This window comes from Channa argus, chromosome 9, assembly GCF_033026475.1.
Source record: "Channa argus isolate prfri chromosome 9, Channa argus male v1.0, whole genome shotgun sequence".
Classification (NCBI taxonomy): Eukaryota; Metazoa; Chordata; class Actinopteri; order Anabantiformes; family Channidae; genus Channa; species Channa argus.
In genome coordinates, this window is record NC_090205.1 from 19,337,199 (window position 1) to 19,365,136 (window position 27,938).

General features: G+C 37.9%; 1 protein-coding gene across 6 annotated transcripts; it reads left to right on the forward strand.

Moving 5' to 3' along the window:
- Positions 1-889: 889 nt before the first annotated feature.
- On the forward strand, positions 890-27,915 carry LOC137132988 (LIM and senescent cell antigen-like-containing domain protein 1). Of its 6 annotated transcripts, none has more exons than XM_067516042.1 (11): positions 890-1,067; positions 18,977-19,136; positions 19,978-20,044; positions 20,165-20,285; positions 20,665-20,814; positions 21,632-21,782; positions 22,805-22,897; positions 23,767-23,815; positions 23,947-24,022; positions 24,559-24,740; positions 26,164-27,915. In XM_067516042.1, the coding sequence occupies exons 1-10, from the start codon at positions 1,039-1,041 to the stop codon at positions 24,701-24,703; spliced, it is 1,041 nt and encodes a 346-aa protein (XP_067372143.1). In that variant the 5' UTR covers positions 890-1,038; the 3' UTR covers positions 24,704-24,740; positions 26,164-27,915. The 6 variants fall into 6 exon arrangements, with proteins under 6 accessions (XP_067372143.1, XP_067372144.1, XP_067372142.1 ...); XM_067516043.1 differs by lacking the exon at positions 890-1,067 and adding an exon at positions 5,158-5,264; XM_067516041.1 differs by lacking the exon at positions 890-1,067 and adding an exon at positions 7,827-8,072.
- Positions 27,916-27,938: the final 23 nt, after the last annotated feature.

The following is a 27,938-nucleotide window of genomic DNA, read 5'->3' on the forward strand; positions in this document are numbered from 1 at the left end:
GCCATGTTGAACTTAAAGTTTCCAGTTAGGAGAAAATTATAAGTAAGACTTTTCATATATCCCGAATTCATTTTTCCATGCGTAAAATAAAAGGATGCAGTCGCAACCACCGGCTTTAGTTTTTTTGCATGGTTCACATGTGTAACGTTTGATACTAACACAGTTTCAGAGTTTGTGAAGGGCGGGTCTTGCAGTTTTCTGGCTGTGGAACAAATTGTGATTCTCCATCAGTAGAAGCTCCCACACCGAACGAGAGAAGCAGCTACAGATGCACAGAAAAACCGGAAACTTATAATTTGCATTTCAAAATAAAGGCGCAGAGTCGTGTCATTAATTAATTCGTATCATTCCTAAACTTTGCCATGTCAAGGCCTAAGTTTTGCAAGATGCCTCGTGATGAATGTTTGCTGATACGCAGTTATAAAGATTAGATTTCAATGTGTTGTTATAAACTATAGTTTTATTCTATTTGAAATCCAGGGCTTTAATGGACTGTTTTTGTGTTTTTGCTGCATTTCAAAGGGTTTAATCCTATAAACAAAACGCTGCCCAACTGTACCGTCGACAAAACGAAACAAGCACTTTTATGACAAATTTTTAAACCATAAATGGCTATAATTAAAAACTCCACTTACACATCAACTTCCCACTTTCAATGAATGAATAATGAACTAATCGTTTATTTTTAAAAGCTTTTTTTTTTTACCATATATGTTTATTTTATAAAGTAAGGATTGGGGCAATTAAAGGACTAGTTTTAAAGAATAATTTGTCATGTAGAATGAAGATGTAAAAATTCCCATGGCCTTTATTTTTCATTATTTCCTACTGTTTGTATTTTTAATTTGAAAGTCTCTAGCGGAAGTATGTGGAGGCAGTTCTGTATTGACGGATGGAGGACAGGCGGAGACCGTGTTCGCCATTCCGCTCCCTGTGTGAAAACTGATCCTGGCTGACGTTACCGTTCATCCCAGACTGTACAACATCTGGGCGTCTGCTGCCGAAGATCGAACGTCGGCTCCAGGAGAGATTGCAGAGATGCTCGCCGTTACTGAAATGACAAATGGGTAAGCGCGAAGTTAAGGTGTTTTTCCTTAAAGAGTCGAGTCACCGAAAAGTTGGAAAGTTTACAATTTGACACTAGAAGAGGAAAAACAGTCTCGGGCTTGCGTTAGGATTATTCGCTCAGGGCCCAGGAAACTGCTTTTAGTTATGACAAACCCATTGAAAAATCTGCAATGCTGTGGTTTTCTTTAACGAATAAAAACACAAATTTACGTTCATTGAAGAAAAGGCTTTTATAGCGGAGGTCAGAGCACATTAGCTATCCAACAGTTAGCTGACGCTGATTTCTTTGGGGGCCCACTTGCGCGCCCCAATGTGCTGTTGCTGAGAGCATTTAGCTGGTGAATTATTGTTGCTGCAGAGTTCCGAACTTTCTGAAACGGTCTGTTTGTGCTATTTATCAGCTTCATGCAAACGTGAAACTTGCCCGGACTACCCAGCTGAACCATACAGGAGAAGATAAATTAGCTAAGTTGAATCATCGTTGTTGCTAACAGTGCAGTTAGTGGTGCAACAGCTTATTATGAAGCATTGTTTTTGCATAATTGTCAGATAATTTCAATGGGTGAGATAGAGCCAGGTCTACATTATTGCCCTGCTGTGCTCACTTATTTCACTAACCATATCTGTCTGTTAGTACAAGTGAAACCAGGCAGTTAAAATCACAGGAAAACATATTTATGACAGGTTAAAGAATTTCTTTGTCAAGTTCAGTAATTCTACTCGGGTTTTCCTCCAGACATATCATTCATCTGAGTACATGAACTTTCCTATTTAGATGATAGTTAAGAAATATTGTAATTTCTAAAATACTTAGTTTACAACATAATAATCTGTTTAATTATGTTCAGGGAGAAACTAAGTAATTCCCTTATAATGTATTCACAGTCAGATATGTGGTATTTGAAATGTAATACTCTTTATCTCGTCTGTAGTTTCCAGGTGTTACCCTCCTTTCTTCCATTGTGTAATTTTATTGTGGTTTAATAATTAGATGAGATTTAAACTACTTAGTCTTGCTTCACTTGTCCTTTTGGCTTACTACATCACAGATCTCTGTATTTCTGAAACAAGGTTGTGTTTCATGAACTGAAGCAAACAGAACATACTCTGTCCTAAAAAGATACTACAGAAATGTGTCCCACTCTGACAAAACAATGCCATGAAATGCCGGTCGCCTACTTAGATCTTGAAGTGCAGTTTTAGTTACAGTAGTACATTAAGTTAGTATCATGTTTTTTTTTTACAGTTCTTTACTAAATTCTGTTGTACTTTAATACATACCTCTTAATGCACAATAATGATTAATGATCTGCGTTCAATTTTAGAAACTTTGTACTGATATTGTATTTGTAACCTACAAGCTCACAGATCCACCAACAGGGGTGGCTGTAGCTCAGTCGGTAAGGCAGTCGGCGTCAATGGTTTGACTCTCGCCTATGTGCTGAAGTGTCCTTTGGCAAGATATAGAACTCTAGTGGGTCAGCACCTTGTAAGGTAGCCACCGCCATCGGTGTACGGCTGTGTGGGTGAATGGGTGAATGAGAAGCAACATTGTGCGCTTTGGATAAAAGCAGAGCATTTACATTAATATCAGGATAAGCAGGTTTCACTTTAATCTGGTCTTGTTTCCATCTTCACACACATGTAGAAAACAAAATAAATGTAAAAAAAAATCTGTATTCACAAATTATAGGCTGAAAGAATCCTCCACTTCCAAAATGCCAAAATAGCCATACAGGCTTGTTGATATATTTGTCAGCCAACACTCGTGAGTGGGAATAAATGCATGGAATAGCAGTTAGAAAAATCCTCTTCAAAGGGAAGAGGATGTTTCTTTATTTTCCGACACATCTTTCTCCTCCCTGCACAGGAATGTCCACACAAGTTCACTGGACAGTAGTTACAGTAGTTTCCCAAACCACTTCCTGACTATCCGTTCCCTGGGGACTGCTGGAAAGAGCAGTATTTTATTCTCTAATGTAAAAGCTATTGTGTGCGTCGCTGAGCTAATTATGGCCTTGTGTGAAGCAGACTTTTATAAATCACCTTGGGCACTAAAAGCTATAAAAGAGCAAGTCTTGCTGGATGATTTTTGCATTCCCAACACATTGCACTTTTGTCTGAGTCCACATTGTGCTGACACAACAAGAGCTTAAAAGAATGTCTCAGTCTCCAGTGTGGACTTGTCCTTGTTTGGAAGAGCACTGAACGTGTGTGATGCAGGATTTGGTCTGTGTGTCTATTAACTTGATGCATGCGGTGCGAGGGAGTGTAATGTGTTTATGTAACTTGCACATACTGTTTCTAGTTTCCTGATTTTAAGGCTTTGCAAGCAGAATAGAGGCTTAGCACTCTTTTGACATTAAATGCATTTATTGTAAGGCTGGAAATGTAAGTTATGTTAGTTTTAGTTTTAGTTTTTTGTCCTTTCAACTTTTCCAGTGAGTTCAGGGTCACCACAGCGAATCATTGTCCACATGTTGATTTAGTACAGTTTTTACACCGGATGCCCTTCCTGGCGCAACCCTCCCCAATTTCTACTTGGCTTGGTTCGGCTCTGCACAGCTGGGGATGGGAAGGGGGCTGTTAGGGGTTCAGTGTCTTGCCCAGAGACACTTTCACATATAGCTGGGAGCGGGGATCAAACCTGTGGTTAGTGGACGATTGCCTTACCAACTGAGCTACATCCTCCCACAAGCTAGTATTAGTTAATAATTATTAGATGTTACACATATATTTGCATTAACAGAATAGAACAGAAAACAGACAAAGCTTTCAGACCTGCTGCTTACGTCAACGTCATGTACAAGGAGGCCCTGTCAGATGTGTGCTTTTGTATTACGTGTGTGTGTGTGTTAAAACTAAGATATTGCTATGTTATTGTCAGTCAGAGTTTTAACTTCCTAGTGACGCATATCAACTTGTCATGTCAAAATGTAAGCTGGTTTTCAGGTGTATTCTTTTCCATAACATGTTCTCAAAGACAGTTTTGTAACTAACTCACTAAAAGTCCCCATAAATTGTCCTTAAGGGCAGCAAACTGTCATATTGGCCTATAGTGCCACCGTTGGGTGTGTTCTCGTGTTCACATCTCTGTAAATGTTTTTTTCTTATCAAAATTCTACTATATTGTGTGTACTACACTAAAGTTAACTGATGTACTGCGGCAGAGGAAGGGGAACAAAATAATAAGCTATAATCTGCTAATTCTTACAGAAGTTCCTCAGTGGTAGGGTGTGTGTGTGTTTCAAAGAGACTTTTAGTGTCATGCTGGCACTAAAATATTAAATATACAACTATTATGTTGTTTATAGTGATGAGCAGCACTACAGTGTATGTAGGTTAAAGGCTTTATTTGGACAAAGTCTAGTCACTGAACTCAGCTGAATGTTAGATATGTTTTTTGCATACATTTTGCCACTGTTGCACAGCATTTGGACTGCTGTGTTTGTACATGTTTAAATATGTTCATAATATGCTCCTAATCATTTTATTGCGGCTTTATAACATCTCTATCTACAAATGTTCCACATTCTATGCTTCAGCGTGTCACTAAGACTCTGGTTATGTTTAGGTGCAGTTTACTTGTTATCATTATTGTGTTGTTATGGTAACAACATAGACAAACAGTTGCCTTGTCTAGTGTGTTTGTAATAAGACGGAGTTGTCTTAGATATTGTAAGGCATATCTGTCATTATGATACACACACAGTCAAACGTAATCAGTTTCAGTTATTGTGGTTGTGGAGTTAACCTCTCACCTCCTCCTATAAATATCGCCTACTTTACTGCCAACTAATAGTACCACCTAATATCACACATCTATGAGAACTAGTTTTAAGGCTTCTCACCCCCTTTCTTACTTTTATTTGCGCCATATTTAATTTACCTAACATTCCCTCGTCCTCCCACATCCTCCCTCCATCCTGATGAATGGGGGTCTGATAATCAAAGAACACAACACATATAAGGTTTCTGTACTGGCTTTACATCTAAACGTCTCCACAAGTGGACACAAACATTTACACCCTGCAACACACACACACACAGACACACACAAACACACACACCATAGCTAACAGGAAGTGATGTGGCCATACAGGCTGAGATAACAGCAGTAAGAGTGTGTGAAGTGACAGCAAAGGAACTTTGGCAACAACTGTAATATCCTCAGCACAGCCTGACACAAAGCATTGGTAAGCAAAGTTTATTTCAATGTTTTAACTTGTTCTAATTTGCAATTGAAGTAGCACCACTAAATTTAACCTGACTTATTCCATGTTAAATATACAAATATTATATTGTTTATAGAGATGTGCAACACTTCAGTGTATGTATGTTAAAGACTTTATCTGGACAAAGTCTAGTTACTGAACTCAGCTGAATGTCAGATATGTTTTTTTGCATGCATTTTGCCACTGTTGCACAGCATTTGGACTGCTGTGTTTGTACATGTTTAAATATGTACTTCCTGTTATGTGTTTGAGTAATGCCAAAAATACCTTTGCTTTAATGACAAATTGTTTCTTTGGAGAGATGTTTTTGCAGCAAATGATCAGGAGCCAGATACTTAAATTACTTTAAAGAACAGATGGACAAGGATATTCACCTTATCACAACTGGAATATGTTAAGAAATATTTTTTGGGACATTTAAAAAGCTCTTTATATTTTGCTTATTGTAGGTGTGAACAAACAGTAATTCCACATTTAAATAAACATGTTTGTAGTAGTGACAAGTTGTAGATTGCGAGTGATAGAAGCTGTTTTACAAGTGTTGTCCACACTGTGGCAGTAGAGAGGATGTTTGTCCAGCATCTGGTACTAATGTGAAATGTCAGCTCTGTTTCTGCCGTTTGGGTGTGTGTGTGTGTGTGTGTGTGTGATTATTAGACAGTGAGAGACAGAGCTCATTCAGAGATACAGCTTTGTGTAGCCACAAAACTTCAGCAGAAAGCAATTAAAATACAAAATTAGCTTTCAAAATCCACAGATGCCCTTGTGTCATCCTCTCTTCTGTTTGGGAAGTAAAGCAGATTACATATTGTCATGGGTTACACATTGACAATTGCAATTTCAGTGGAATCTAAATTCTAATTTTGAACAGGGTGCTCATCCCAAATGGGCTGTATACTAACTTTTACAAACTCAAACTTGAAAACAAGCTTAAAACCGGATGATTCAGCTTATGACATACTCAGACATGCCAGCCTGTGCTGTTGTGACCCTGTTGCAGCTGCTTCAGGATGTGGAGATGGTACTGACAACTTTCACATTCTTCATTTCCATGTACGTTTGTCAAACTTTTGTGGAATGCTGAACAGGTCAAGGCAAGCTGCTCATACTGTGATATGTGTTCAAAGGGCTCATATCTGTGAGACATAGTTTCACTGTCATTCTGTTTTGTACACTCTACACACTACTCTGGGTTTTTAAAGATGTCACATATTCAAACTTTAAGACAAAATCTATAATGACAGGTTCAAATAATGACAGAATGGTATACAAAGAATAACAACTTAGCAGCTTGCATATCAGTCAAATGTGGTCAATACTTAAAATGGATTGACAATGATATTCAGTTATTGTGATTTCTAGTAAATGTAGAAAAACACTGTCATGTTCATTTAGTGTTTATCAGAAACATAATTTTTAATTTTGGTCAACAGTTTGCATTACAGTTTTACAGCTATGTGAACATCTGTCTGTTCTTTAACAGCTTGTTGACTTAGTTTGGTTCCAGTCCTTTAACCAAACCTTCTCTCCATTTGGTGACGTCACCTGCTCTTTTTTTTTTTTTTTTAATCAAACATGTCTAAGAGGCAACTATCAGCTACAACTGAAAAAGTGCATCTGCTGTGTGTTGTGTCTGTCAGAGAGGAGCCTGTGTTCCCACATAACATTGTTATGAATTATTCATAGATTGACATTTTACCATTTCTCAATAGTTTGTTGTTTCTGCTTATAGTTTATAACGGAAGAGGAGGAAGGGAGGAGCCAGTCAAATTGAAGCACAGTGTGTGATTTCCTTTGCCTTGCTTCGTATGTTCAGATTTACTCAGCCTGTATGTTCCCAACCTTTTAACTAAGCCACTGTTGACATTGAAACACTAACAGAACACAGCAGTGTTATTGTGCCTGAATGAGACTCCCTTTTATCCATAGAGACACCAGGTTATTGTGTCCTTGATATAGGACTTGATATAATAAACTTTCATAATCTTTTCTTTTTTTATAACTTAGTACAATTCAGCCTGGTCTCTGGAGAATTATTTTATCTGCCGGTGTTGATGCACATATTTTGTGATATTGTGGCAGGTTGTTAAATCGTACATAGCCTATGTAAAAAGAAAAATAAACTGAGCCTTAAACATCCAATATCACCCGATGTCTGATTCTGCCCTCAGATACCCCCTGTGATTGGTACTTATCAGTACTAGCAGCTTGCAATAGAAAGGAGAGAGTGCAAGTGCTTTCTTTTCCTCTTCCGCTGTTTGTTCTTTCTCTTGTCTATGTCAGGCTTTGTTTTAAAACTGAGGCAAAAGATGTAGGGGGCAAATCGTGGGTGCAGGCAATTAAGGCAAGTAAAGGACAATACCCATCCTATTTATCTCTGTCTCTTTTTCACTGAGGCACGTCCCCTCTACCTGCTGCAGGAGGAGGAGGAGGATTTGATCCCGTATGTGTGCAGCCTGTGAGACCACACCTCTGTGTATGCCCTCCCTTAAAGGTGTGAGCACTGGGTGTGTGTTAGAGAGAGAGAGAGAGAACAAGAGCAGCACATGAGTTTTATATTGCCATCAAATATTAATACACAGTTCCTTTTGAGACCTGTTTCTGTGGACTTTGTTGCTAGCAGACAAGGGTTAAAAAAAAGGAAGGGAGGGTGAGAGGTGAAGGGGAGATGAACTCTTTAACATTGAAAGAGTTGTCAAACTCAGACTTGTATAGACGGAGACAGGAGAGACCGGACAGCTATGGAAGCCTGGCTTTCCACAGCCTCAGGTGAGTTTTGAAAGAGCGCTTCTAAAGAATGTTATTCAGCTACATGATGACTTTCATATGACTTAGTTCATGTTGTGCAGCTAATAATCTGCTTACTACCTCTGAGAGCTGTTGTCAGTGTGTAGACTTCTTAACTAAAACATTGCAATACATTACAAGAAGATATGCTACATGCACTTTAACACTTTAACAGCCTCTTTTGAATTTTTTCTCAAAGCCTATTTAAATAGTTCGAAATGGCTCCATGTTGATATTGTTGGTGCAACAGTTTTATGCATGCCAGAGTCTACAGCTTACCGCTTACCGTAGTTGGGTGCTTATTAAAATTCCCTGTGGAAATGCCTCAGATGAGCTTTAAAAATCAGCTGATTGTCACTGTCATTGGTCACATCAGTTGCAGTTTCTTTGCTTTGCTATTACAAAGCTACTTTTCCCATTTACCAAAAACTTTATGTAGTTGTTTGTCAAGCTAAGGATTACTTTATTTCCATGGGCCCTGTTTTTCCTGATAAAATAAATTTCACACATTTTTGGGTTTTGTAATCTCTTTAAAATTAGCTTATTCTGTGCTCAACACTGACTTTTTGATGTGGTGGCTTGTGATCTCTTTGGTTAGTTTTGTTATCATTGGCCAGTTATGAGTTTAGTTATCAACTTTGGCTGTCTGACAACATGTTGCATAATGTAATGCATTGGGTAGGGTTGTTACAGAACACCATCATTACCAAAGAAGCTTTGAGGAAAACTCCTTTCCTGTGTGTCATAAAGTGAGATGTGCTGGAGTATTTGATTAATAAATATCGCCTCTGAGTTGTGTGATCAGCAGTCTATACCTCTACAGCATTTTGCAGTATTGATTTCAAAATATGTCCTTATCACTCAGTTTTAAATGTTCTCTCTCTCCCTTTGTGTGCATGCATGATCCTGAAATGATAAGAGGGGTATATTGATTTGAGAAATATTGACAGAAAGAGGGAACTCTTTATTCAGAGTTGTCCCTAGTCTGTATCAGGGCATCACAGTATTGTAGTGGTTAGGGCTCCTGCCTCACAGCTAGAAGGTCTTCAGTTCAAATCCACCAATCATTGAACAGTTACAACACCAACAGATCACAAATGTAAAGACTGCAATATAGTATTATTATTATTCATAATAACAGCAAAAATATCTTTAGGAGAAACGGAGACAGAATTAGAAAAAAAACAGTAGTGAATGAAGTTTTTTTTAGATTTATACAGACAAAATTACATTTTTGTGAGAAAAGTTTTTGCCATTGTAGCAGCACTGCCAGGTAAAATCATAAATTCTAACTAGTTAAAAGGTCAGAACAAAACACAGTAATTTTGTTGTCATAAAACTAGTTTCTGCCAGGAGCCTTATACAGTCAGTCCTGTTAAACAGATGACACGCTCTCATAGGCACAGTACCTTGGACATGGGACATTACCTGAGCAATAAATAACATTTCGAAATACTGTATTTTCCCTATGAGAATCTATTTATTTATTTAGTTTTTTTAATGCAACTCAACCCACTAGATCTCATTAGCACTGACCCAAAACATGGTCACACAAAAAGCAGACCATAATGTCAAATACAAATGCATTAGCAGCACAGGGATACTGTGGTGGCTATGAATAAATATGTTGAAGAAATAAACTGAAATAATCACTTACAATATATACACTATCTCACTGTGAGCATTTGGGCTGTGTCCTGTAGAGTTAAATGGGACTGAACCCTTGATGGTGTTTGTCAGAATAAGTGTCAGAAACAAAACGTGCAAAACAAAGCACATATTAGTCATGAATTATGTTTGCACAGTTACTGAATCAGTGTGTGTCACCGAGTGCTACGTCTGTGTATGTGTGTGCTTGTGTTCCTGTAAACGTACTGGCTGCCTTTCCAAAAGAAATACAGTTTTGTCCAAGCAGTCCTCACTTCTGTGTTGCTATGGTTGGTGTTGACACAGTCCTTGTGGATGTGTGTGGGTGTGTGAACAGGGTGTGTTTGATATGTTTCTCCACTTTGCTTGTCTTGTACCAGCCGGGAGGACTATTGCTTTGGTCCCAAAGTTTGGTAATGTAGTTTGCAGATATATACACCTGGCCTTATTGTAAGACAGGACTAAAGGTAAAAAACAACAATTGTTTTAACATTGTGAAAAAAATAGTCAAAAGTTGATCACAATGTTTACATAGTCCAAGTGTTTTCAGTTAGCCTCTAGCTCCACTAGCTATCACTTGAGAAAAATAACCTCTTCAAATTGTCACATTTAAGAGGCTGGACTTGGAAAATTATTTAAATCTTTATTGATACAACATTACAATGTTAACTAGATGGAGAGTAGTGTTTTTATATTAATACAAGAACTGATATTTTTAAAAGCCTGATAAAGTATCAAGTATGTTACATATTAATTAGAGTCAATATTAAATGTGTATTAAAAAAGTACATTTACTCATATTATTAATAAAATATAACTCCATCCAAGCAAACATTTCCCACCCTTTTGGGTTTTCCCATCTAACTTCTCAAAATTGAAAGTCCTGTATAATTGATAGTATTATAGCCTAATATAATATTAGCAAAACCAAGAATTTAATTGAGGTTTAAGAATGTGAACAAAAGCTTATCAGTCATCATTTCTCTCACTGTCTGGACAGTGTGTATTCAAGCAAATACAAACTTTAAACCAACTTTTAAGGTGCCACATAACTTTTAAGTCAGACTCACTTCTTATCCATCTGAAATGCGATCATTAGAAACAGACATTGCTTCCAATAATGGTTCAGCATAAAAGATGTCTCATTTCCCTAAGAGCAAATTTCCACATTTCTTCACTCCTCTTGTCTTTTCTCTCCATGTGCTCTTGCATCTTTAGTGGGAGGGACTAAGATGCATGTGGATGCAATTATGAGGGTTGGGATGTTCCCAAAAACAACCAGAAAAATACATGAAAACTGAAAGATCACAGTATATTGCCTACAGGGCTTGTTTTCTCAGATAGGAAATGTAACAGAAAAATGTTTTTCACTCTGTGATTAAATATTTCCTAACATTACATGGATTTTTAAGTATAACTACAGCTACAAGTCCTGTGCATTTAATCCTCTGAATTAATTCAGCTCTTTGTTTGCCACAGAGATCAGTTCACTGGAATAGTATATTTACTACCTCTTTTCCTTTTAGCCTGTGTCACCAGGCCTTTTGTTTTGAATGACCCCATAAGGAAGTTTATCCTGCAGTGGCAACACACCAGAGACACTTTGTCAACTGCTGACAGTTGCTGGGGCCATTTTTAAGCTCAGGTTGAAATTCATATCAACACTTACTCACTCTCTCTCTCTCGCTCCCGTTCTCTCTCTCTCTCTCTCTCTCTCTCTCTCTCGGTTTAAATAACAATCCAAAAAGTAAAGATATTTATACTGATATAAAAATACAAAAGCAGCAAATCCTCAAATTTCAAAATTAAGGATTAGGAAATTCTTAGCAATTTTGCTTGAAAAGTAAGGATTTGTTTGTTTGAGTCATGTCCGGCATCATGCTGCATATACCTAATCATGTGTAAATATTAAGACTCTGAAATTATCCTGTGCCAAAATTATGCATACTGCATAATTATGCATACTGCATAATTTTTTATTGCAATGCTCAATGCAGTGTCATAGTGCACATTGTCATGCCAGTTTGGACTGGAGAGCTACCCAATTCTTGAGCCCTCCTCTTTGGGTGGAACTCAATCATTGCACTGATTGTAATCAGAAAGAAGGATTATGTGTGTTTCCTGTTAAGCACCCACCCCTCTTCCCATTGTATCCTTTCCTTTGTCACTCCTCACTGATTAACATTGAAAGAGACTCCCCCTACAGAGCAGGTGACTTTTATGCAGACAGCGATCTGTTTTGGAAAGCCTCTAAAAGCTTTAAATGGTGCCTGGCGAAATGTTTGGCTCATTATGTCATTTCATTCCCAAACCCAGACTGTCTCCTGCTAGAGATCATTAAACAGTGAGTAGTAAATGTGAGGACAAGGGACAAAGTTTAAAATAAAGCTGATGATTTAAAGAAATAAAAAAAATAAGGTGAATAGGTTACTGTGGATCTTATGTGCAGTTTGGCAGCCCCTTTTAGAGGAGACGGAGTTGGCTCTCACTATGTATACAACATTTCACACATACACAGACACACAACAGCAGCTGCCAGCACCTAGTTTGGAGTTGAGGCTCCACTGGGTGTCTATTTGTAGAATGATGGAGTTATGTAGGAGACTGTTATACTGAAGATCTCAGAGGAATGTTTTAGCCAGGACACCCACATAGATACTCATATACTCACAGGACCACAACAATTTTGACTTGTAGTTTAGACACTTCTTACAGTCACATATTTGTTGTTCTTTCCTTCGTTATGCAGCATGAACGTAGCAGCTGTTCTCCTACATAGAGTCAAACATGTTTGTTTCACTCAGATATATTTCCAGATCTGGGTTGATGTTGTTTAGATGGTTTGGGAAGTGGTCAATAATTTCAGATGCTAGTGGGTCAAACCACATGAAGAGCTATCATTTACCCAGAGGAGACACAAATTTGTGGCTTAAAGAAATGCCTAGGCGTAGATCCATATTGAATTTCTGTGGGTATTAGCATTTTTTGTAATTGCTTTAAATAGATGTTTTAAACTGGTATTCAAGCCATTCTCCTGACTCACTCGGGGGAAGGCTCACACTGTCTCCCTTATGTCCTCAGTTTGAATCCTATGAGCGACATTTACTGCCAAAAGTAAGCCGTCCATAGATACTCACATGACATTGTTTACCAGTAGAAAAGTTAATTTGGAATTGGTGAGCACAAATCTGAAAGTGTTGAGATTCCAACTAAGTTAACCAGAGTCTACTCACTGTTGCAACCACAGCCAAATGTGGCACTTGTTATTGTGTCACATGCCAAACTCTGTTACACTGTCGAGTGTCGCTCTACATCAGAAGGTGCATGGCAGTAGAGCAATAGAAGGAGACAATATAGATAATGGTGAAACAAGAGAAGCAGAAATGCAATTGAAAATCAACAGGGTAAAAGTTTAGCATTAACTGAGATCAAATTTAGGATCAGATTTTCATCTGCCAGTACCATTATCTATCAAATACAAATACAACTATTAAGCTGTACTTCAAGCCAGTGGACAATATCTGGTTCCTATTTCAACATCTTTATGTTTGCCTAAACATACTGCAGCTTGATTTCATGTGCTAGTGTGTTTATACTGTGATGTCAAACATAAGATGAAGTATTTTCTTTCCCTTTGTTTTATTAGTATCTCACAGCTTTAGCCTCTTAGTTTTCCTGTGCTACATTCCCACTTTGCGCAATAATCAATTGGAGCCAGGTTGTTAAATCTCTCTCTGAGCAGAGAGCTCCAGCTGTTTAACACACACACAAAGATTGATGGTATCAGCAGATATTTGCCAAGACTGGATATTACGGATATAAAACATTTTAGAACTACAGCAAAGGTATGTGTGTGTATGCGTGTGCACGCACCGTAATACAATGACCTTAGTCAGGACAGGCCTCAGGGTGTGCTCTTTAATTTTAGTGACCTGCCCAAGAATAGATGCCAAGTATGAGAGGAGGATAGTGTGTGTGTGTGTGTGTGTGTGTGTGTGTGTGTGTGTGTGTGTGTAACAGTGAAGCTGATGTGGGAATGAGAGAAACGGAGTGTGTCCGTAAGAGAGGGTCTGTGTGTGTATGTGAGATAGAGAGAGGGAGTGAGAGAGAAAGAGTAAGAGAGAGTACTCCCAGCACGGTCTGATTAGTGTTTTGGTCTCCTCCTTGCTATGTGGATTACATTACTGGAAACTAGCGCTGAACCAGCACAGAGGATTTTACTGGAGTACTGGGAGTTTTTACAGCACTCACTTTAGTACAGGTGTCGGTGGACCTTTTGTAGTTAAACTCAACTATTGCTGATGAGTATGGAGATAAACGGCCGTGCCCTTCCACCAATGATACCAGAGGATAGTGAAGTCCTGGACCATGTTCCACATGGCGAATTGAATGGTTACCACGAGAAGCTTCAGGGTGGGGATGTTGGAGAGGCTGAAGTCCCAGTGTCCAAATCTCAGAGGCGGAAGAGCGATGTGAAAGTCTATAAAGAGTTTTGTGATTTTTATGCACGCTTGTAAGTACACAGGACCAAAAGCTCAGCAGTATAAAACAAACAATATCTTATCACAGATGGCAGTGACACTTAACTCTTGAAATACAGTCTATTGACTGGATTTTGCTTCCTTAACCACTTTTAGTAAATATATATTTTGTTACTTTATATAAGCGAAGAAAACTGAGAAATCCTCACACTGTGGTGTGAAAAGTTTTTACTCAGTAGTAAACATGTGATTAAAGCCTGTTTTAACCTCTTTAAAAGAGCTACCAAAAGCCTACAAAAAAGTATTCAGTTAGTGCACCTATAGATGTCTAAATGTATTGTAACATGATTCTTTAGATGAATGAATCCTTATTCAGGACATGTCTCCACTTTTAGGCATAATATATTCATAATTGTCCTACAAAAATATACCACTCAGTAAAGCCTATAAAGGAAATAGATCTGAAAGGTAGATGTAGGTTGTTTCTCAGGCTTGTATGTGGTATGGTATGGTTTGGTATGGTATGGTTTGGTATGGTTTGGGATTTTCTACGTTGCTGAATGACCGTCACAGATTAAAAACAGTTATTTTGTAAACTGGCATGCCAGTTGAACTGATCATAGTGGAGTAAATAATTGTATGATGTTAGTCTGGAAACTCCAAGTTTGGTTCAGTGATACAGAATGTGAAGAATTCAGATGTTCCAGTAGCTTGGGTTTACAAGGCAGTTTGCCTGTTAGCTTAAGCTGCCATAGGTGCCATGTTTGTGTAGCTCTTCATGAGGGAGCACACAGGAAGGGCTATTTTTGTGCCAAGGGGGAGTTGTTATGCAAAGTAGAATATGCCAACAGTCATTCCAAGTATGTGTGCCTGAAGGACAGGAAGGCTAAATATACATATTTTATTCCTGAAGTATGTGTGGTCTCATCACAGTTTTTAGGAAAACATGGACTTAGGGTTACTACAGATGTATAAATTGTATCCATAGAAAATTTGTTTAGCTACTAAAACTTTGTCTTTGACAAGTGTTATCCAGTACATGTTTCATGTTTTCACACTTACAATGTAACCTGTTCCATGTTCATCTATAGGAGTTGAACTGTGACCATGTGAACTGTTGTAGACCCAAAATGGATTGAATGTTAGTTTGGAGAATGGCATCGCCGACACCATTAAAAATAATGAAGACGTCATGTAGATGGAAATGTGGTAGAAAAACATTGTTATAAATATTGATGGTTACCTGTATATTTAGAAACTGCAGAGGTGCTTAAACACAGTGTAGGGGAGCTGCAGTAGAGAAGAACTGAAGAGTGAAAAGGAGACCAGAAGAGGGAGGGAACAGAAGGAATTCATAACACAAGTGATTGTCTGCGTCCTTTCCTTTAACTGACAACCAGGCTCCATTTATAGTCATGAGCCAGCTTGGTGGGTTAACAGGATGCCCAGTTATATGTGGTTTTATGAAATCCTTTGTCTTTATGATTACAATGCCTTTCTTGGTGCAGAAAGAATTTTTTTTAATGTGCAGTAGTTTTTATGAAATTACACAAACCATCCACACTTGAATATAGAGGTACAGGAACTGTACACATGTGTACCCAACAGATGTGTTGTGCTTCATCATAAAGCAAAGTAGGTTTGTAATTAAGCTAAACCTGAAGTCTTGTTGATGCCAGTAAAGTTCCACACATTTTGGAGGGTCTGGGTGGTGCATGCCTGACAGCTTTCATGTTCTCTCCACCCAATGGAACATAGTTTGTGGGGATCACATACTTGACACACTATTGACTCCTTTAGACTAATTAGTCGTTCTGTTTTTTTGTTTTGTTTTGTGTTCTTCCTCTCAAAGAATTGATCATTTCACTGAGTTATTTAGATTTTCTACAACTGCTTATAAGCTTGTCTCTTAACTCGATCATGGTGCCAGAAGCAGATAGGAGGGTGGAAATGCCTAAGGGATGTATCACTTCCTCCCACAAATCCTTCAGACGGGGCAGGGTTGTCGGTGTGTGTGATATCAAGCCAGACAGGGTATATAGAACAATATGTATTTGATAAGGTTGTGAAGACTGAACCAAGATGAACATTTTTGCTTACATCTGTTTTTTACATCTCAATAGGGAGTTTGTACACTAGTTAAGGCCCAAAACAGAGTAGGGATTAGCAGTGTGTCTGGAAGTTATTGAATATCTTGTTGATTCTAAAATTAAGCTTACTAAATTAAAAAAAACTGATGACATCACTCTTTAAAAACAAAAACTTAACATAGTGGTGTGTGTTTGTGTATTGCCTGGACACTTTGGTATTTTGCCAGTATGGTTTGTATCATCATTTGTTCCGTTTACTGTTTCTCTTTTAACATCTCGGCCTGCATCCAGTTCCTATTTCGTTACAGTTTGCCTTGAGTACTTAGCTGTGTGTTTCAGCATCGGGCTACTGCTAGTGATTAACAAGTATGTTTTCTACCTAAAGCTTCTTGTGCTTGGTGTGCACCTGTTTTGTTTTTAAACTTTTCCTTTGGAGTCATCCCCACATTCATCTGTTACACTCATCCCTAAATAGGAGACTTAGGCTCATATGTTCAGTTGATTAAAACTCCATTGATAATTAATTTAGGCTGGTCAGATACAAACTAACTTGTGTAATTAGCTAACGATAACAAATGCCATGGGGATATAAGGGCGTAAATACCTTACACTTGAAGCATTGTGGCAGATGTTTATGTGTGGCTACATTTGTGCTGCAGGTTCTGGCAGTGGTCTTTCCAATATAAATTAATAATTAGCTTGTGCCCCTGCCCCTTTGATATAATATAGTCGTGCTTTGCAGAAAGCGCAGTATCGGATTAAAGTCATACAAACTCTATGATTCTATGTCAGCATTTGAATCAGAGAGGTGTTGTTGAAACTGACTCAAATCTAAGCCCATGGCATTTAAAAGGGGAAGAACACCCTGTTCAAATTTAGCCATTTTGAGGCATGTGTTGCTCAAGTAGTTAAGACGTGTACTTTATAATTGCAACGCCCATAGTTCAAATCCTGACCGGTGGACCTTTATTGCATACAGTATCATACCCTGCTCTTGATTCCCTGGTGTCCTGTGTGTCTGTGCTGTCAAATAAATGCCCCAAAAGCCAATTAAATAACCCTTAAAAAAGATTTGCCATTTTTGTCCACGGCCGATGCTCTGGCCTGTCCCACATTTTCCGTAACAGTCCTGTTTTTGAGAATTGTACATATGTAAGAATCTCAATAACAGTGGTTCTCAGGAAAGATAATAGCATAATGTAGTAAGTTGATTGTAAAATTGTCAATAATTATTGCAAGAGATTAAAGGTCAACGGCTTTCGGCTTGACCCTTCAGCGGAACGTGTTTTGCATGTTGATTTGGCACGAATTTGATGCTGGATGGCCTTCCTGCTGCAACTCTCCCATTTTTATTTAATTTTTTAAATCCAGGCTCAGGACTGGCACCAAGGTTGCCCTTGGTGGCTGGGTGGAGCCACACCTAGTGGCGTAGGATTTGATCCCGCAGCCCTCTGTATGCCAACCCGATGCTCTACCCATTGAGTTTTATTGCGGTGATTTTGTCCTGCCTTCTTACATATTTATTACACTGTTACTACTGTACAATAGTCCAGGTCAGTCCTTACATTAAGGTGGTCAATACTACCCTTCATGAGGATGAACAGATGAGGTTTATATTTAGGCTGAGGTGAAGGAATTCATTCAGCTATTCTATTTCTCTTACTTGGACAAGGATTAGCAGATGCAAAAGCTAACAGCAAACAACAGTATTTAAAATAATAAAATCAACAATTCAAGAATCAATCATGTAACTACTCTGGCCTTGTCTTAACTATTATTCTACTTACAACATCTCTTTGTGTTAGAAGAATAAGGCTGGTTGAAGAATGGAAAAAAACAGTTGTAGAATAAGTCCCTGGTTTCTGCATGGTGAAACCCTCTGGTTGCCTTCTTTGTACTGGAATCTCATCTGGAGACCTGAAGGCCTAACTACCCATGGCAGTCCTGCCAGGTTGGGCGGGTGCTTGAACATCTTCTGTTGGCCACAGTGCACTTCTGGTCGTGTTGGAATTCTTGATGCAGACTGACTCAGTGTCCCCATGCAGTAAAAGGATGCATGCCTGACTAGTAAAAACCTAGGGTTATATACTCTTATTTCCTACATTAGATAACCCTTATTTTACACTGTGACAGACCTAATATGCACCTCCATCATGTGATCACGCTGATAACATCGTAGCTATAACTATCAAATTCTACCAATATTAGGTAATATTGCTGTTCATTCAACACAGATTAGTCAATTGCTATGATCCCATCATTCTATTTTTCTCTTTGTCTTCAGGTGTCTGTGTGTGCACGGCCTCCTATGTACTTCCTTATTCAAGCATTACTCACATACAGTACAGCATTAGAGCAAAGACTAACATGTGATTACACATGTTAGCCCGCTGCATTATGAGTCTTGTCTTCTTTGGTATTAGAGGAACATGAGTAATGTAGTCAATCCACTCTGACTCTTCAATTCTAAAATGGGCTTGGTTTAGTTCAAGCTCTTCCTTGGTTAACATTAATGTCTGTTTTTCTGTCTTTTTAGACAAAATATAACAATAACTGCCATCTTTGTTGTTTGAGTTATGTACGTTGTATATAAAATATTTTTATGTCCACGGGTGATTATGCAATGTGATCCTGATTATGTTTTTGTTTTGTTTTTTCCTCTTCTCAGCAACATGGCCAGTGCTCTGGCCAATGCGATGTGTGAGCGCTGCAAGAGTGGCTTTGCTCCAGCAGAGAAGATCGTGAATAGTAACGGGGAACTTTATCATGAGCAGTGCTTTGTTTGTGCCCAATGTTTCCAGCAGTTCCCTGAGGGACTCTTCTATGAGGTAACACTTCATCCTAACAGTGTTTTTCGAGTTTACCTTTCATAATACAATTAAAGATAGGTCGTGATGGTTTTGGTTTTGCAATGAATTTCATTTTACAATGTGAATCACTGAGAATTACCAGATGAACCTACATTTACCTAATGGCACTGCAGCTTAGAGCTCCTACCTGCACTTCCTATATATGTAGGTTTGCTGCATGCTCGTTTGTTATATTAAATACATACAACATTAAAGCATCTTTGGACAAATCAGTAGGTGCAGCTTAAAATGCATTTTGTAATGGTCACAATGGTTTAGGGGCAGTTGCTGTAGATACTGTCCACGTTTAGGCTGTTAAAACATGTACATCTGCTGAAGTAAACAATGACATCTGAGCGCTACTTTAATACAGTACTGAATTACTTGAAGCCTATTTCCAGTAAGCTGTTTTGCCAGCCTTGACACAAGGCCAGATGTCTACCTAGAAGGCTGATGCACTTTGTGTTAGTTGTTTTATCAAAGAGTGAGTACTCTGATCAATATAAACATCAATGCCAAAAGCAAAATGCTAATCTTTGATTTTCTGTAAATAAATCTTCCTGTTGCCATACATAAACAACAGTAAACTTGACTAAAAGCCCTCACTATTTGTTAGACAGGAGTAGTCAGCCTATACATGAAGAAAATTTGGAAGTATGAAACGACTTGTCTTGTTGTTTACCTTTCATTTTTGTTGTATTTGACATGATCAACATATAGCAGTTTTCTTGAGTTTAAATAATTAGTTTGGAATATACTTTGCTTGTACTGTTTTGTGCTTTAATTATTTTTGTACGAATTGTTTAAATTCTATTTACAGTTCGAAGGCAGGAAATACTGTGAACATGATTTCCAGATGCTGTTTGCTCCCTGCTGCCGCCTGTGTGGTAAATATTTGAACTGCATTGAAACATATCTGATTTTATTCTATGTCATGTGAAGATGTAGTCTTCACATGACATTCCTTGTTAAACAATATATATTTATAATCTTCTGTTGCTTTTCAGGTGAATTTATTATTGGCCGTGTAATCAAGGCCATGAACAACAGTTGGCATCCAGACTGTTTCCGCTGCAACATCTGTGATGCTGTGCTGGCTGATGTTGGATTTGTTAAAAATGCTGGAAGGTCAGTTCCTCTGCAGCCAGACACTCATCACTCATGATTACATGATTACTATGCACTTGGCCAACTCTAAAGACCTTCTCTTTGAACCTTCTCAATTATGATGAAGTGTTCTGCTGAGTTGAAAGGCACTGTTAATTAAGAAATGTTCTATGCCTTGCTGTTGTCGATCACAGACTTCATTAGGATCAGGACAATTAGCAAGCTGTTCAAGTTTTCTGTATCAAGGGAAACCTTCACATAACTTAAATTGAGAAAATCTGGATATACATAATGTAAAAATAACTGTTACAAACAAGTACAAGAAAATGCTATATTATTTAGGAGATATATTTTGGATGTAATTAAGTATATCTGTGTTTTTCTTTCTCTTTCCCTTTAGGCACCTGTGTCGTCCATGCCACAACAGAGAGAAAGCACGGGGTCTTGGCAAGTACATTTGTCAGAAGTGTCACGCTATTATAGAGGAGCGGCCTCTGCTGTTCAAAAACGACCCCTACCACCCTGATCACTTCAACTGCAGCAACTGCGGGTAAACCTATGCTTCAGACCTGTTCACCTGTGTTAGACTATCAAATCATTTAGAGCATGAAGACCGTGAGAGGAACAAATATTCCATAAACTCAGTGGTAGATACAAGCTGCGGCAGGTTGCGAATACTCCTGAAAATACTTCAGGTTTAGACTTATGGATGGTGATGTTTCTACTCAATGCCAGGCTTCATTTGTTATAGTCATGATTCTGCCAGGTTATTTTCATAGTTTGTCCACAGTGATTTGAGAATGTTGACATCAGGCAGATATCCTATGATTATCAAATTTGCCCTATGCATTTAAATACACTGATTAGAAAAAAGTGTGATCAGACCAGGGTTGTCAGAAATAAAGAGTAAATAGGTTGGATGAAGTTAGAAGCTAAAATATCATTCTAGGGATCCGAAAAAATATTGTATTATATTATAATACTCAACTGTATTTTTCAATCTGTCACAAAATTATAGTGCTCTCTGGTGGACAAACTATGTAGCTGCAATTATGTTTTCACATAAAAGGAACCATTTTCTGACTGAGTCAAATTTACTCATGGAATTTGGGTGGTCTTTATTTGCATTATGATTACAACTTAAGGGCCCAACTGCATTTGCATTTTTTTCACAAAAATGTTTTCACTTTTAATAATCTCCTGACGTTGCATTTCTGCTGTTTTGCGAGCAGAGCTAATCTCATGATACTTAGGGGTGAGTTAGGGCACAGAGGATTAATGTTTCGTAAATAGAAATATTCTGACCTGGTGACGTTACTGATGTGCGATTGCAATACTAATGATGATACATCTCTCTGTCTCTGTAGCAAAGAGCTAACAGCTGATGCCAGAGAGCTGAAGGGGGAGCTCTACTGTCTGCCTTGCCATGACAAGATGGGAGTCCCTATCTGCGGGGCCTGTAGGAGACCTATAGAGGGCCGTGTGGTTAATGCCATGGGCAAGCAGTGGCATGTGGAGGTGCGATATGGAACAGTAAACATTTGGAGATAGCTTAGTAGGCTACGTTGGTTATACACTTGCCGTTTTAGGATGATGCGTTCAGAGCATTTTGTTTAGTATTGACTGACAGATTGCTTTTAGCCATATTTAAATTTGAAATCCTAGATAGTCTAGTTCTATTTTGCACCATTTTGCTAACTGTATTTGAAATAGCTGTTAATTTTATGTCTATGCACATTTTTTTGTGTGTCTATAGTTTTTTTCTTTTTTTTTTAATTCATACAGTGCTCTTTATAATGTCTAATTCGTTATGTTTGACTTAGACTTTTATCAGTTTGCCTCCACAGTTCAGCGCCATATCTCCAAGCTTTGTTATCTACAGTCTATTGTTTTGTCCTCTGGTTTCATTCTCTTTATCTTTTCCTCTGTCTGTCCACATTTTATGACTGTTTCCCTGCCATCCCTCTTGAAGCATCATGTATGCACTGTGTGTGAACGCCCATTTCAGGGCCACCCATTTTATGAACGAGGTGGTCGAGCCTATTGTGAGAGACATTTTGACATGGTGAGAGGAAAAGAATTGGCCTGATGCCCCCTGTTCCCCGTGTCTCCCTGCCTGGCCACAATCTCCCTGCCTCTATAGCGGAATAAAAATCCATTATTCTGTAACCATGCTCTGGGGTACTTATCCATAATGTCCTTTTACACAGACACATAATATGCTGTCTTCTTTGAGTGAGTTGTGACAGCTAAATTGCACATTATGAGAAACACTGCACAATTGGCTTGAATGTCTGTCACACGTTTGTCTGGGGGATTGGTGCACCCTCTACAGGTCCTTATTCTGTACTTTCTCTGCCCTCTGGTTTCTGTTTGGAAGCTGTAACAGGACATCTGGACTGTGCTGATCTGGTTGTGGCCTAACCTGATAATACCAAAGCCAGACTGTGCTGTTGCCTGTAACATGGTCTGAATGTGATAATATAGTGACTAGAAGGGCTGTGCTAACCATATATGCTTGGCCATTGGTTTGTTTGCAGCATTTTGTGTGTGCTAAGTGTGAGAAACCCTTCCTGGGACACCGTCACTACGAACGCAAGGGTCTTGCCTACTGCGAAACCCACTACAACCAGGTAACTCAACAGGATCCTGTCGAACACAGTATAAGCAGTATTTATGAGTAAGCACACAAATCACATTTTAAACATGCTCTGTTTTTCCTGACATGAACTCTCTTTTCTCCTCTGGCTCCATTTATAGTATGCAAGTTATCACAACAAGCTCAGCTCGTAACACCAAAGTCTAAATTAGTACAAAACAAGGCTCGTGCATTTGGCCAGGGCTGCTGGCGACATCATGATAAAATGACAGGGTGTGGTCGTGTTGGGGAAATTCTGATACACTATCTCTCAACTTTTAAAGTTACTTCAAATAGGAGTGCAGTTAAAAACTTTTTTTTATCAGGTATTCATATTCATTGACATTGAACTGCAGCAACAGGCAGACATTTTAATAAGAAATGCAAACAGTTTATACAGTAAATGTTTTTGTGTAAACCCCATACTTATTTTGTATGTGAGGGCATTTGTGGGTGACATATTTGATGCCATGGTAGATTCTTGTCTACATTTTTGTATACATGTACAGTATACAGTATAAATACTATAATGGTACAAGACAGTCTATGTTATTATCAAGTTCTATTTTATTAGCTAAAGAAAAAAGTTTATTTCTCTGACTAAATACACTAATTTGAACAACTCCCAGTATGAACATTGGAAGACAAAGACTGTGACATAAAAACTCCCCTTTAGGAAACCCACCACCTAAATTAGCTCCTGTAGCCTTTGTTTGTTTGCATGGCATCCAAACACAGTGCCTTATTTTAACTGATGAAGATTGTCAGAGCTGCATTGGGTTGCATAATTTCATAAATAATGATACATATATATACTATGTATATCTCACCGTGTTGCTTTGTTTTTCTCCATGTCACACTCAGCTATTTGGAGATGTGTGCTACCACTGCAACCGTGTTATTGAAGGTGATGGTAAGAAAGCTTTTAATTTCCACTTTCATTTGAAAACGTGAATGAAAGGTAACAAGGTCTTTAGTCATTACAGTAATGTAAATTGGTACCTCATGTGAGAGTATTTTCCTTCTTTTTTTCTGTTTTTGCAGTGGTTTCTGCCCTTAACAAGGCTTGGTGTGTCAACTGTTTTGCCTGCTCTACCTGCAACACCAAGCTCACCCTCAAGTAAGTAATACTTACAGGGACACCCATCACTATGAATACTGTCGCTATGGAGTGGGATTACTCCATACATTTATAGTGGATTGTTTACATACTAGGTAGTTATTCATTATTTTCTACGAAGACTGTCAGCACCTCACTTGTGAATTGGCCAAACTCTTTCTGCTGCTTGCCATTTGAGTCTTTAAAAACAACCCTACATCTGGAACTATTTTGCTGCTGTTAAGTGTTTTCAGTCCTGATTTTCCCACCTTTCTCTTTTAACCTTTTTTCTGCCTGGGCTTGTCTCTTCACTTCTTCTCCCTTTTACCATCCCTCGTCTTTGTCCCTTTGTATGCTTCCTTCCCTGTCTCTCTCTGCTTTTATATTCATCTCTTCTCCTCTTCCTACTTTTTATCTTTCTCTTTACATCCCTTTTTCCCTCCCCTTTATTCCTTCATCCTTGTTGTCTTTCTACCCATTCTCTTTAACTTTCCTTCGTCTTCTCTTCCCTATCTTTCACACCTCTTGTCATCCCTTCGTCCTCCTTCTTCTGTCAGGGATAAGTTTGTGGAGGTAGATCTGAAGCCGGTTTGTAAGCACTGCTACGAGCACCTGCCTGATGACATAAAACGGCGGCTGGCCAAACGTGAACGTGACTCAAAAGAGAAGAAGAAGAAACCATTGATACCTATGTGTTTGTGAACCTCTCTTTCTCCTCATTTCCACTACTCTTCCTTTGGTCAGTTTCCATCTTTCTTCATTGTTTAGTGTGTCTACTTTTCTGATGTTTCATTGTTGTATTTCGAACATGCTTATTACACTTTTACTCCATATTCCACAGGAATAATTTCCCCATTTTTCTTGGAAGCAGTAGATGAATAGACACTAACTTTACATTTATTTAGCCTAACACTAGACATTTTTCCGTACATGATCCACTTTTCAGCCAGTAGCAGTAGTTGGGATTAAGGCATGTACTCTGGTAACCTGTGCTATGCAAACAGGAAAATAAGTTCAGTCACATGGTAAAGGGAAGGCTTTGCTTCTTGGGTCTCATGGTTTGTCCAGGCATATACATTAAAGCCTTAATCACTTAAGGCAGCTTTCTGGCGGGCTGTTGTAAGTCCTGGGATACCACTGGATTTAGGATGTGCATTGGTCCTGTCAGGGATTAGCTGCTTTTAGAGTGAGTGTCATCCAGACACAGCTTGGGGCAAAATGCTAAGAGTGGACTGTTAGTGTTAATAAAAGCTTTAAATACAAAAAGCCCACAAGTATACACTCAGCCTATTCAAAGGCTTTATAGTTACCAAAATATATTTTATTCAAGAATCCCAGGTCGATCTACTTTGGTATATCTAATGTTATCTGTCTTAAGATACAATCAAGGGGGCCAGATTGTTTTTATTAAAACGTGTGCAGTAGTTATTAGAAAATATCTCAAATGTTCAAGAATTCTTATGATAAAAAGATTAAGAAATTGCTAGATGTGCACCCACACCCACTCCTAACTTTTCAGCAATTCTCACTGAAAACTCTGATCAGGTTTTAGATTGGATTTACTTTTTATAGTCCAAAGTGGTTTGGGGGCTTATTAAGCCTAAAAAAACAAACAAAACAAAGAGACCAAGAATGAGTAGTGGCTCTTAATTATGTAGTTTACGTATTTAGCTAGATTTTTATTAGAAAAATGTTGCTATAAAAATAACGAATAAGAAATCAAATACTGTAAAATGAACTATTAAATAAAGAAAAATGTTGCTGTTGTGTTATTTTCCCCTGACCTTCCTTTATGTCTTTACATAAAGGAAGTCTTCTACAGTACAAAGACAACGTGAGGATATTAGCAAAAATATGAAAAAAAAGAAGCTATTTTCAGTTGGTGCTAAAAAATAAAAATCCCCATCAGAGCATTTACTTATGGTCACTGATCACCATCTTGTGTGTTTTTGTTTTGTTTTTCATAGTACATGTGCATCACGCTATGTCGCGTTGCAGGATTTGTAAGAGCATACAATATATGAATCTCAGATCAGCTACAAACCAAAAAGTTACCACTGTATTTTCTTGCTACTCAACATATGAATAATACAGATATGTACATACTGGGACTGGTGACGACTGCTGTCTTTTAGCCTATAATTATTTGTCTTTCTTCACAGGAATAAGTTTGTGGAGTTTGACATGAAGCCAGTGTGTAAGAAGTGCTATGAGAAATTTCCTCTCGAGCTGAAGAAAAGGTTGAAGAAGTTGTCTGAAACTGTTGCACGGAAGTAAACGCACAGTCAAGCCATAGGAGGGAGGGAAAGAGAAATGTCAAGATGAAGTGGTCACACATGGAAGAAATGTCATTTCCATAACTGATAATCATATAACATAGACCTTGTGGGGTTTATATCTTTGTAGGTTGGTCATTTAGTGGATCTCTCTCCTTTTTTATCCTTTAAATTGAATAGAACAGCTCCAAAGCACTAATGGTCATGTCTTAAGCCTGAAATTCAAAAATGGGTCATCACTCAGATTGTTGAGTAGCGAGTTAGTAAGTTTACCTTTTACGTGTCCAGTGCCTTTTGGCTCAACTGCTGCATTTTCATATGCTTGCTAAATTTCACTGCTCTATCTATCTATCTATCTATCTATCTATCTATCTATCTATCTATCTATCTATCTATCTATCTAGATATCTAGATATCTAGATATCTAGATATCTAGATATCTATCTATCTAGATATATATAACTTTATGACAAATAACTGTAAGAGAACATAGAAACATGTGGTACCAAATAATAAAATGGCTTAAAAGCCTTAATGACAGGTGGTTCAACTTCTGTTTTTCTCCAATAGATTTTTTTGGCCTACAGTATGTTACTGACACTTTTTATAATAATAGAGTAAAGCCAAAGAAAGCAACGAAATGCAATGTGTATTTAATATCTAACATTTCACATCAAGTATTATTTTATGTGGTATTAATTTGTATTTTTAATAATATTGTAGAAAGTGTGCAAGTTTAGCTCTATAAAGTGGATTGTACAGTTATGGATTCACCTACATTATGTTGGATTGCCTTACATATTTACAATGTCTCCTGTTGAATGGGTTAGTTAATATATAATAGCCCTGAAATAAACCGTAAGTTAATAATGTTCAGTTTTTCTTTTTTATAACCTGATTTACAATAAACGCATAAGATATATATATTATTATAAGCATCTTTCAAAGTAATGCAGTCCAATTCAACAGCATGACTGCAGCTGAACAACTCTACAAATACTGAACATTATAGCTTCACCAAAACAATTGTTGTATGACAACTTTTAGATTTGTGACGGTCTGTAGCATGCACAGAGAATGGATGTGGGAGTGTTTTATATATTGGTATTTGTAATCTACAGAAAATGATCCTCTTAGGGAGGTGTACCAACTTCCTCAGCGCTCCTGCTCTCTTGGGGAAGAAAGCCAAATTGTGAAATAATCATAATTTCTCTTTTCAGAATATTTCGCTTGAGTAGTATTTTATCAAAGAAAATATCATCTTTTACACAGTATTTAATAACAACACATTCCACTACTTTATGGATATACTAAGGATATGTTACTATTCTGAATTTCACTAACTGTGTTACAACATTTCAAATGTGTAATGTAGAAGTAAAACTATCCACTGGGCGGTTTGTTGTAAAGCACAACAACACTAAAAATAGTCCTGGCTAGTTTTGACATCTTAATTCCTAGGTGTGTGGGGTGACTCTATTGCACATATTCTGTATTTTCACAGTGCTTGTCAATATTTCACCATTATTTCACCAATATTTCGCATTGCATGTTTTTGACTTGAATGGAAAGTTATTTTTTAGTATATCTAAGATATTTCTGTCAACTCATCTGAATAAACATGATTGTCGATTTCCACCAGTGTGCACACGTTTTACTTT